At 36.6% G+C, this 12,345-nt stretch overlaps 1 protein-coding gene across 2 annotated transcripts; it reads right to left on the reverse strand.

Moving 5' to 3' along the window:
- Positions 1-1,186: 1,186 nt before the first annotated feature.
- Positions 1,187-10,380, reverse strand: LOC117616802 (DNA ligase 1-like). Of its 2 annotated transcripts, XM_034346224.1 has the most exons (4): positions 9,996-10,380; positions 8,756-9,701; positions 2,500-3,619; positions 1,187-2,205 (listed from the first exon to the last, which is right to left on the reverse strand). In XM_034346224.1, exons 2-4 carry the CDS (start codon positions 8,831-8,833, stop codon positions 1,718-1,720), a joined length of 1,686 nt encoding a protein of 561 aa, XP_034202115.1. In that variant the 5' UTR covers positions 8,834-9,701; positions 9,996-10,380; the 3' UTR covers positions 1,187-1,717. The 2 variants fall into 2 exon arrangements, with proteins under 2 accessions (XP_034202115.1, XP_034202114.1); XM_034346223.1 differs by having other exon boundaries at positions 8,756-10,380.
- Between the last annotated feature and the right edge of the window lie 1,965 nt (positions 10,381-12,345).

The raw sequence follows: 12,345 nt of genomic DNA on the forward strand, positions 1-12,345 counted from the left end.
TTCAGTAAACTCATTTAACATTTATGAGAATGTGAAGGGTTATAGTGCATTATACTTTGTTGTGCCATCATATAATGCGACTCTAATCAATGACATGTCGATTGAACGATTGCGCAAATTAGGCTGTGAAAACTTTTCATTTTATTGTCGATTGATAGTGTTTATATCACTTACTTTTTGTGACTCTCAAAAAGTACCAACTTTTTGGATCCAATCAAATTTTTAAAGACTTTTTAAATTCACAATTGGATACCATCAAACTTTTAAATACTTATAAAAATCACAATTGAATACCACTAGACTTTTATAAATACTTTAAAAATCTAAATTCAATACCTCGAGACTTTTAAACTCAATAAAAATCATTGAAAGTTTGAATTGAAAATTGTTAGAATGTGACTATATAACTTAAAATTTATTGACATGAATGGAATGGTGGAAGATCTTTTACAACCCTTATGATATGATGTACATTAGGAACATACAGGGGTCAGTCCCCCAACTTCTTCTTCCGAAATATTATCTTTATCCCGCCCTTTCGAAACTTGATCTTTTAGAACTTGGGAGGGCTTTGTCCTAAATCTATAGTATAAGTATTGTATTCACCTACTGAGAAACTACAAACTAAGCCAAAATAATTATTGATCCCATTGGGAAAAACCAAGATATACAATGCAGTAAGTAAGAAAGGAAAAAGGTAGAGCAGAGCTTACGTTTGCTTCACTGCAAAACTACCAGCAGTCAGGGATTGGTTGTTTTTAAAAGTTCCAACTGAAATGGAAGTAATCTTTCACAACTGGGACATCTTTCTCTTTAATGGTCTCTCTGTAAATTTATATTAAAATTTCTTCACAAAAAAAAATAACAATTTGTTCCTTTTTCATATGATTCAGAAAGCTGTCACAAGCACAACGGGAGTCGCTTTTGCCTGGCCAAAATACGTCATCTAAACGATTTCAATTCTTGTATCTTGGAAGAGACTTACAAGTAAAACTCAGTAACTACTAATAATCCAAAAATAAAAACTTGAGAAAAAAAAATTGTAATCCACAATTGTCTCAAGGATAAAAAGAAATTTTTTTTAAAAAAAACTTGAGTGTCATAGCCAAAGTGCACTAGACCCGATCTGCAAAATGGAAATTAAAACAATTTTGGAAACACAGTACGATGAACAATTATGGAAGGAGGCCAACGAACGAATGCAACTACTTTCCCTTTCCTTCTATCTTACATTTCTTGTAAATAAGAGTTCTATGTTACAAATCAAAATTGTGGCTAGTTTCTCTTAAATGCTCAATTAGAATGAGCTTCTCAGCTCCTAAGCAAATGAAAACAAAAATTGCACAAGCTTTTATATATCTATCTCCCTTTCTACGCAACCCTTCACTTGGTCGCACTTATGAAAATTTCCATTTTGAATGAATTAGCTGTTGGGGAAAACCAGCCCTTGAATCCAAATAGCCCGCCCGGTCCTGGGGCAAGCCATAATGTGTGAGTGACCCTGGCAACCTTTGCATTTGAGACTGTTTGAGAAGCAGACCATTAGTCGTACTCACTGCAACAGAGTGCAATCACAGCTGAATGCAGCTAGAAAACTCTGAATATATGTCCAAGGTGGCCAGAAGCCTTTCTAGCTTTGGTCTAGTGTGGTCCTATCGAGGGTTGCCCGCATCAAGAGTTTGGAGGTGAAGCAGTGAAGCATGCCCATTTGAGTCAATCAATATGGAATGACATACGGTAGAGCGTGAACATCAGCAGACTCTATCCGCAGAGCCTCTGACCATACCTCAGGTGTCTCCTCAACCCCTGAAGATTCCACCTTGGGCTTCTTTGATTGGTTACCACTGCACCCAAACAACCAATCTTCATCGTCATAATCAGGCACTTCGTCCACCTTTGGAACCAAATAAACCTGGCTTAGATATCTGGAATCTGGATGGGGCGGTCTCACAGATGCTTCGGCAACAGGAACAGTCTGTGCAGCTGTAGAAGTCAGCTTTGCAGGGGAGACAGACAATGACGGAGATTCAACGATGCCATTTATCTTGCAGTCCTTATTGTCCACCTTAACATTATTTGCTGATCCCAGCCTATCTGAAACATACGGGGTGGAAGTTTGGCAAGGTTCCACTGTTCTTCCATTTACCGTTAATGGATGAGAGGACGAAGAGGGTCGCGGCAGTTTACTGGGCCTAATGTCATTGGCTGTAACATCAGAAAAGGAAGCATCATTAGTCAGCTAAGAATAAATGACCAGAGTTTGAATCTGCTTGACAAAATTGATTCAACATCACTGCCAATTGACGGATACCAAAGTGAAAAACATTATTATTTGGAATCAAAAGGAAACAGTTGAGATCAGGATCTGACATTACGTCCAAAAACTATACCTACAACCTCCTCCCTCAGTTGTAGGAAAAAGGGCCAACTTGTGTTAGACAACTATAAAGCATGATTGGGCTGCAATGATGATACTTTACATCATGAAAAAGAACTCACCATGCAAAACTCCATTTGTCTGCAAGTCCTTCCGTTTCTTAAGATTTCCATCAGCACCAGCACTTTTGTTGCTGTCTTTCGAAAGTTGGGAGGTTATAACGTAATGAGGGTCTATATGATCCTCTTTATTGCTCTTTCTTATTTTATCTGGCTCTGCATTCTTAGATTCATTTGTCTCCTTTGCTTTCTCTTCCTTTTTCTTCTCTTTATCCAGCTCTGCATTCTTAGATTCATTTTTCTCCTTTGCTTTCTCTTCCTTTTTCTTCTCTTTACCTGGCTCTGCATTCTTAGATTCATTTTTCTCCTTTGCTTTCGCTTCCTTTTTCTTTTCTTTATCCTTGTCCTTGTCTTTCCCTTGTTTTTTCTTCTCTCTATCTTTCTCCTTGCGTTTCTCCCTTCGTTTATCATCACCTTCCTTCTCTTTGGTCTTTTCTTTTCCATCAATCTTTCTATCCACGTTGCTCCCCAATGGTCTGGAAAGTCCTCCAACTTTAGTTTCAACCATACCAACAGGGTTTTGAACCATTGTGTTCCCACTAATCTGTGCTGCAACCCTGATGCCTTGCCCATCCGTCTTTCTGTCATCAACTCTCTTGTCCTTGTTCTTTTCCTTGACTTCAGCCAAAATGTCAGCATCCTTAGCCACCAATCTGACCATCCCCTCATCCTTCTTTCGGTCTGATTCAGAAATCTTCTCAACCACATGATTACCAATTCCTCTGGCCTCATCTTTAGTTCTCCTACCCAACTCCAACAATACAGAATTGTGGTTCTCCTCAGCCAGATGATGATTTTGACTGAGCTTCTCGGCCTGATAACCTCCAACTTGCCCAGTATATCTCTTGTCAACACAGTTATCTTTGTACTCTTTAGGAATGAATTTCTCTGCACCAAAACTCTCAGTTTTCCCCGGATTTCTCTTCTCATCTGAAGGACTAATTTTATCTTTAACGGGGTCCCTGTCTTTCTCCTTATTCTTCTTCTTGTCTCTGTTTTTTTCCTTCTTGTCTTTCTTTTCCTGATGCTTTCCATCACTTCTGTCTTTCTCACTTTTTTCTTTACTTTCTCTCTTCTCTTTGTCTTTTTTTTCCTTCTTATGCTTCTTTTCTCTGTGCTTCTCCTGTAATTTATGAAAATGTATAGAATAATAAAACATATGCATAAATACTCAAGAAACAGAAAAATATATACTCGGAGAATTGTGTTGGAAGTTTATTTACAAGAACTAAAACTGAAAAACAAGTTTCAGGCGATCAATATGGATTAATATCAATAAGAACTGCCTTGCAAGACATGGCAAACAAAAATAACCATAACTAAATCTCAGTGAATTCCTTCGGTCATTAGACCCTAAACTACTAGTGATGTCTCTGAAGTATTTGGCCAATGAATTCAATTTAATAATCTTTCCATGTTCCAAAAGTACACCAAACCCATGAAAATCCGTGGAGTCCTCTTTAAAAAATTCCCAAAAACCAGAAAAGGACAAAATACAGCATCGCGTTGCACATTTCACATAGTTTTTGCACACTTGAAGCCATCAAACGCATAGTTTCTGAAGAAATACAACATTCTGTGAATTTACACCCAAAGGTAAATCTCTAATCAAACCATTATTCACTTGAAAAACCTTGTTTTATATGTAACGGAAGAGGCAAATAGAAAGCAACCCTGTTTTATAAGTAATAGAATTAATTCACAGGTATGGAAGTACAAAGCAAGTACTTTAGGATCACACCACCAACCTTCAATAAGAGTACATTTAAGAAAATATAATTTCGCGTATAAGAAGGAGCAGAAATAGGACATAAAACTACAAACGCAATCCACCCCAAAACAAAGATTCAAGACAAGCAAATCAGGAAAAACAAACAACAAAGAATATTAGAACATTTCAAACACAACTCAATAACATAAGAAGATCATCATAAAGCCGTCATCAGCAAGGTGAAGGAAATACAACAAATTAGAACTTATTTGTTTCGTAGACAACATCCTATGCTACGTCCACAACAAAGGTGAGCATGACAATAAGATAAACCCGTGTTTTAATACTCCAAAAGGTAACGACAGAAGCACAGTTAACAATTATCCATACTATCCAGTCTCCCACTCATCATAATATACCTATTGCATAAAAACAAGCAATCCAAGGCATTAAATTACATTGTCAAATGCATTTTTAACGTTAATACGCCTTTTTCTAACCTTAAATTTAATGTATGCATTTCAAAGTGAGGATTACACCTAGATATTTTCTACCTTATACCACTATAAGTAAACTTAGATAAAACACATTAGAAAAGATAAACATGTTACAACCAAATTCAAGGTAGTATGCCATAATGCCAAGTCAACTCCAAAAAAAGATGACAAGAAGTTAAAGAGATCCATATATTATAAAAAAGATGGAGAGCGAAATATTCCCAAGCCATTCAACCTATGAAAGCAACTATTAAATTAGTATCAAATTATCAAACACTGATAGGAACACCTCTAATGCGAGAAGCCAGAGCTAATCAGAATTCAGCACCTGCCCCCACACTACATTGAGGGAGTAATGTCATGCTAATCAAATGCCAAATTCCACCATTAATGGTGTTTTGTCTCTTTGCACTCATGACCAAAAACTTCAGATATAGACTTCGCAACTCAAAAAACTCGATGCTCCTATAGGCCTTTAAACTTCAAAAGCCCCCTCTTCAATAGGTTCCATATTCTCTCTTAGTTTGAAGGAATGCAGCTAGAAAACTCTGAATATATGTCCAAGGTGCAACCTTGGACCATTTCCTTCTAACTTTCCATGTTAAAATTTCCATCTTCAAAACGGTCAAAGAACGCCTCTTCTTTGAAACCTCATTCTTGATCTTCCTATCACTGTTTCAATTCTGAAAGCTTCAAGCCAGAGATATATCATAGCAAATGAAACGCTTGTTGACACTTGGTGAGTAATGTAATATCTTTTGATTGCAAGTGCTAAAACAAGGTTCATAATCTTATAAAATTAAGTAACAATTCCCAGCAAAGTTGAACCAGGACCAGAAAATGATAATTTTAAGACACATTGCATGTTAGAATGAATTGGTGCATCTTATTTAGAAAGGCGAACATCATGAACAAATAGATCATTAGCACCAAAAAGCGGAATTAGAAGCCAAAGTTTCTTTGAAACCTGTACAGGCAAGAAAAATACATTCATGAAAGAAGAATTGTATAGCTAAATGGCAATCATTCTAAACATCACATTCAATTGTCATATCCAAGGACATCAGTATAACTGTATTGAATATTACACCTTTTCTTATTTACTTTTAAGTACCTTTACTCTATTCTTTATCTCCCCAACAACAAAGCTGGTCTTATCTTCTGGTCTATTCTTTGTTCCATTTATAGAGAAACAAACCAAAAATTGTACAAAAGTTCTTAAAATAAGAATTTCTCATAAGTAAAATATGAATCCCTTGTCCCAGGAAATCACAAAGACACCCGGGTCACCCCAGTCAAACTACAACCACCACATAAATATTTTAAGGTCCAATCCATACTAGTTATCGCTCACCAAATCTACATCATATGAAATCCAATTTAGCAATTATAATACAAATGTGACTCATTTTTTGCCATCTTCAGGAGATATCCGTCCTAATCAATCATTGTCAAAAGTATACCAAAATAATTGTTTGAATATTAAAACAAAAAAAATAAGAAATTGGCGCAGCACTATTTGTATAAATAAGGCTTCTAACACCTATGATTCTATGAATATTAAGTAAAAGTGACAATCATTAACCAGTTAAATGTTTTTTCTGCAATATAGCACATAATTCGTACTATGATTACAAGTAGGAACAAGAATTTAGAGCAATTTACCAGGGATACAACTTATACAAGACAGGATAGACTATATACGGATGCTAATAGTCTATATCTTTGATAACAACAATTTGATTAAGAGACAGTACCAAAATAAATAAAAGAAGGAAAGAGAGTGGAATTCAGAGGACAAACAAAGGAGTATAAAGAAATCAAGACAAGCAAAAGGGAATGAGAAACAGAAAAGAAAGGAAGACTAACCCTCATGATAAAAGCTCCAAATCACAAAGTAGAGAAGAAAAAATAAATATAGCATTCCACATTTTGCTTAAAAGTAAATTAAGTAATGCAATGGTAATGGCCACCAGCAAAGGCCATACACAATGTTAATTACTAATCATGAAATTGATATTAGAAAAATTGTAAAGGGCTTGAGTTGACAGGATAAGCTCAGAGCAAGTAACTCAGGAAGAGCAACAAGAAACAGGCAGTAATTCAAAGAAACCCGATTGGCACCTTAAATGTTTTCCTCTGTGTCTGCTATAATTCAAGTGTTGAATTGCCAATATGCACTCTAAACTTCGGTCAACAACAATTCTCCTCGTGTCTGCTAAGGCTTTAAGAGATTATGCAAATGTCCAGCAACAAAAGATTGTGCTTACCAAACAATTATTGTCATCACTGTTTTAAGCCAAAACTGGTCTTCTTTCTTAATAATACAAACCCAAATAAAATAAACTAAAAATTGTAGCCCATTAGTGTATTGTCAACCATACACAAATATCTATCTACTTCCTTGTTTCCCTACTTTGGAAGTTATTATGGCTAACACAACATGCCTGCATTAAAACACACACTAATGCCCAAGTCAAATATCCTAGAGATTTTTGGGAAAAACATTATTGTAACACCTCTTTCAATTTCTTCTTTTCTCACATTGGTTTCTCTTCTTTTTTTTATGAGAAACGGAGAGATGTTATTAACATGTCATAGAAGTACAAAATATAATGGTCAAGCTGTCCAATGGAATGCATAAAAGACCCATAACCAACCAGCTACTCAAACAGCATAGAGTAAACAACGTCCAATAGTAACCTAAGTGAAATAATTACAAAAAAGCTAAGCTAGATAAAGAGAGCCTGAATGAATAAGGACAAAAGGTATTCTGCTGAAAATACAAGGAAATTTGAGCCCATTGAAGCCCAAAAATGAAACCCTGTCCCACAATCAATCCATTTCTCCCCTAAAATTTTTAAAATCCTTTTATTTATTACACCCACACTATCCAAAAAATATCCATAAAAGAAATATATTAACAAAGAAAATCCACAAGGTTTTTGCCCTTTTGTGTTCCTCCAAAAACAAATTGCTTCTCAACAAACAGATGCATAATTTGGACATCATCAAAACCACATTAGCTTCCAAAGCCAGTTTGTGTGCTAAACCTTTAATGTACAGTGCTACACAAGAATAGATGATCTATACGTCCAGGTTTCTTTTGCACATGATGCACCAATTTCGGGCTAGACTTGGCCTCGAATAATGTCACAAGTATTGGCTCCATCGTGATCATTAATCCAGCCCTATATGATAAAAATGGGGACTGGACAAATATGATGTGAATGCATGTGGCAAGTGATTGGTACTAAACCCGTAAACTAAGCAATACCAACACATTATGTAATAAGTAGTCACTTACACAGTACAACCCAGGTTTATGTATCAAAGATTCAAAACACATTATCCAGATATGGTTGTAATCTGATGGTCCTGACCCTAGAAAAGAAAAATCCCTCGGTACTGATCCAGCTTAGAGAGCAATGTAAACTATTGCTAATTCAACATGGCACCAGTGAGCATGAATAGTATAAACAAATCAACCTAATGGTCGCTTAGTAGTGGAAAAATTTATATTCCCCAACTAGCTCCTAACTTTCACATTGCAACAAACTGAACAAGTAGCTGTTAATCGAATAATTTGGTCACTTCAATACACCAGCAAGAAAAACATCTGACAAAAGGTACCTGAGTAGAAAGCGGGACAAAATCACCAGTTTTCCCAGCCAGTTCATCTATCCATAATTTTCACTGGCCACCTAAATCTTTACTTAAAGTCTTCATCCTGGATTGTTGGATTTTATTTGTTCCTAAACTACAGCATCAAATAAACAATCTTTAGACACACCAGACAAACACTTTGCATCTTTAACTGGAACTGCAATATCCACTGAAAGTGGAGAAAGCAAAAATTTTACAACTTCTAATGTCCCATATAGATGTGTAAACCATGCTAGTTAACAGAAGGGAGCAATCATATCCATTCGCACGCTCCTAATAAATGATTATTTCTATTTTTCCTTTTTTATCTTTTTGATAAATTATGTCCCTAATGAATGCTATACGAATTAAAAGATACTGATGATCATAAGGAAAGTATTTTAACCTTTTTTAGCAAGTCCACATCATCCTTCCTAGCCTTTTTTTCATATCCAGGTGGAGGAAATGGAAAGCAGCGCGACATTGCACAAAATCCCACAATACAAAACACCAGTGCCTTCCAAGGAAGAAAACTCCTGAATTAGTTTCCAGTAGCACTGTTCCAGAAAGGGAACGAACCAGCAACTATGCTCCTGTCCATGCACCATGTCCCCGCATTCATTCCCAGCATCAAAAATCCTCCATGAGCTTCTCAGTCACTCCAACAGGCACTTGAACCAATCCTTAATCGTTTCCACACAGAAGTGCAGGCAGGCAAAGCAATAACACACACAATTCACTTGAAAAACCAAGGCTCAGCAAAAAGCACCAGCTCAGTGGAAACAACTGCAACACAAAACTGATCTAAAATCCAACAAAACCCAGATAAACTAACTACTTCAAAAGCTATTCTGTCAAGAACTTTGTTCAAACTAAGTTAAGCCAAACGGTTTTTTGAGAAACGAAAACGGTCCACTACAATCCAATCCTCTGTGTTGCCTTCTGGACCAATACAGAATCATCAGCTCCTCCTTATAACCCAAAACCAAATTCATTCCCAGCTGAAGATCAAGCACGCAAAAACAGCAAAAACCCAGAAGTCCTTTTGCTCCGAAATTCTGATCCCACAAGTCTCTGATCACTCATGTACCCAATTCAGTATGTGCAATCTTCTTCCATGCTCAGAAAAACAATAACTCCCATAATTCTATGCAATCTCAGAGTTCATGTACTCAACCCAGCTCTGGCAAATCCACAATTCCGTTCCGGGGAAAGATCGGAGCTTATGCTCATTCTATGAGCGGCCGCGATGATTCCAATATCTGCCAGTTCCTCAATTGTGCTCTGATCAAACCCTAATTAGTCCAAAACAGCGGAATTGGACGAGTACCCAGTTGCGATCCAACGAAACCCTAAAATATCCACCAAAACAAAGCATGCTCTGAGCAAAATACCCACTATCAAAAACCCTAATCCCACTCCTCAAAAAATTCTGGGAAAAAAATCAAATTTTCAAAAAACAAAAAAACAACAAAAAGAAGAAGGACAATCGAGCACTATACAATTTTTAAGTTTTATTTCGCGGGTCGAAGCCAATTTAAAGAGGGTATCGATCAAAAGGGCTAAAGAGAGCGGATTCAAAGCGTTAATGGGAAAATCTGTGAAATCCAAATTCTGGGTATTTGAGATACAACTGGTGAGATTACCTTGTCCACTACGAAGTGGGCAATGCAGAATGACAACGGAGATCTCTCTCTTTGTCTTTCTCTCTAAAGATGAATGATTTACAAGAAGAATGGGATAGATGAGAGAGCAGTTTTCTTCTGTGTGTTTGCTCTAGTTTCTCTCAGAGTCTCGAGTCTTCTAGTGGTTGTATTTTTATGGTGGTGTCTGTCTCTCTGTCTGTGTCTGAGTCTGAGTCTGTCTGAGCCTCTCTCTCTCTCTCTCTCTCTCTCTCTCTCTGTGTTATTGTTGTTGTGTGGTTTTGGGGTTCTCTGTATTTTCTTCTCTGTGTGTTCTCTTCTCTCTCTCTCAAGTAGGCTAATTTGCGTTCGGAAGTTACACGCGAGAATTGAGAGAAAGAAAGGGGCAGTAAAGGGAGGTTCAAGCACAAATATAATAAATTGGTGAGGCACTACACAACACATGGTTTCCACAGAGAGAAAATTGATATTTGAAGCTCCATCCAAATCTAAGTCCCACGCTCTCTATGCATTGTTTGGGTCCCAAATTTTTGCATTGGAGACTAGTTTTTGGAAATACAGTCAAAGCCAAGCCAAGCTAAGCTGTGTATTAAGGTGCTCAAGTTTGAATTGATTTATTTAATGTGTCCAGCTTAAATCAAGTCCAAGATTTCATGAGTTGTACATAAGTTGGATGCCTCTTTCCAAACTTGAATTTTCATTGGTTTAGCTTTGTTTGTGGCACAATTTCAACATTGAAATAACGAACATTGAGTTAAAAACTCAAATTTCCATTCCAAATTATGATAAATAATAATATAAATTATATGCATACATATTAGAAATATAAATATGTAATGAAGAAATAAAGTTATTGTAACTTAAGGGGTTAAAAGTATTCATTATTGAGGTAAGTATTATGAATAAAGTTCAAATAATTCGAGCTCAAGTATTCCTATAACGAACAAATACTTAGGCAAAGACAATCGTCAATTACTCCCTCCCTTACATAATGTTGAGAGTGATATCAAATATGGGAATCTATTTTTCAATTAAATATGAGATGAAATACACACACAAAAAATTGATTAAAAATTATTCTTCCTATGTATATATACATGATACTTTTGACAAGTAAATTTTGAAGTATAACCTAATAAGCCTAACACAAACAAGCTAAACCTAAGGCCTAATATTATCTTTATTTCTTCAGGGGTCTAAGTGAAGTCTAAATAGTCCTCTAAGATAATTCTTTTTTTAATTTATCAACCCTCTAAAAAGCTAATTCAAATCAATAATGAAATATTCTCACCTTTTATGTAGAGAATATTTGTCATGGTGGTGTGGTGTGAACGCAGCACGCGCTATGGACACGGGTATGGAGAGCAAAACCGCGGCTACAAAAAGGAGGAGTTTTAGTGTGAGAAGTTATTTGGGTATTTGCCTAAGCAGTAAGCACATGCAGTTGGTTCCCTCACCATCTCTCTCTCTCTCTCTCTGAGTAGTCTACTGCTGCTGCATCTCCACGTGGCACCACCCTAACCTATCACACCTCTATCTGTCCATACACGTGTCACTCCATCACTCCCTTCCTAAACCAGAAGATAATGACCGTCCATGGCTACAAAAGGAGTATTTCCATGAAGCACACCCCAACCAAATTGATATGCGTTGCCAGTCTTGCCTGCATGGGCAAATGGGCAATCCCATGCTTTGAAGCCAAAAGATTTTGCTTGCCAAGTGACTTTTCACTTGCTTAAGCACTTGGTATATGCCGATGTGGGAATAGGGTTTTGTTCTTTAAGGAACAGTACCCACCCAGTAGCCCTTAAGCTGATTTTGTTACGGTCAGTTGTGTGTAACCGCATGAGCAAATCCTAATCATAGATAAACATAGGACTAGTAGTTTTCAATGGAATTTTGTTGAGTTCATTCGTGTGTGATTGCATGAGCAAGTTCTGACCACATGCATTTACGGTCAAAATGCACTCAGGCGCAATTGATTGTAACACTTTTTATTTTTATCATGAACTTGTTTAAATTGGATATAAAAGAAGAATTTGAATGAGTTGGAATGGTAAGAATTTGGATATAGGTGTGTATGGAAATTGGAATATCTGTTTATGATTTAAGAGATAAGGTACTAAGGTCATCATGTGAGCAGGAGGAGTAAAGTAATTGAGTTACCAGATAAGGAATGAACTGAAGTGGCATTTAGAGAAGATAATATACCAAAAAGAAGATGTTGCTAAATGAAGAGGTTGATGCCCCCAATCATTGTGAAGACATGCATGTGGGATGAGCTAAGGTGAGCTCCATAAAGTGTGAAACAATGTCCTAAAATGTTGTCTCAACATAAGAGTGGGTGATAGTT

Source organism: Prunus dulcis, chromosome 1 (assembly GCF_902201215.1).
Source record: "Prunus dulcis chromosome 1, ALMONDv2, whole genome shotgun sequence".
Classification (NCBI taxonomy): domain Eukaryota; kingdom Viridiplantae; phylum Streptophyta; class Magnoliopsida; order Rosales; family Rosaceae; genus Prunus; species Prunus dulcis.

What these genes read in the sequence shown, in the direction of transcription:
- LOC117616802 (XM_034346224.1), bottom strand. Translation starts at nt 8,833, where the DNA reads ATGTCGCGCTGCTTTCCATTTCCTCCACCTGGATATGAAAAAAAGGCT. An exon ending in ATGTGGACTTGCTAAAAAAG is followed by an intron (nt 3,620 to 8,755) that starts GTTAAAATACTT and finishes CATAAATTACAG; the next exon opens with GAGAAGCACAGAGAAAAGAA. An exon ending in GACAAATGGAGTTTTGCATG is followed by an intron (nt 2,206 to 2,499) that starts GTGAGTTCTTTT and finishes CTGATGTTACAG; the next exon opens with CCAATGACATTAGGCCCAGT.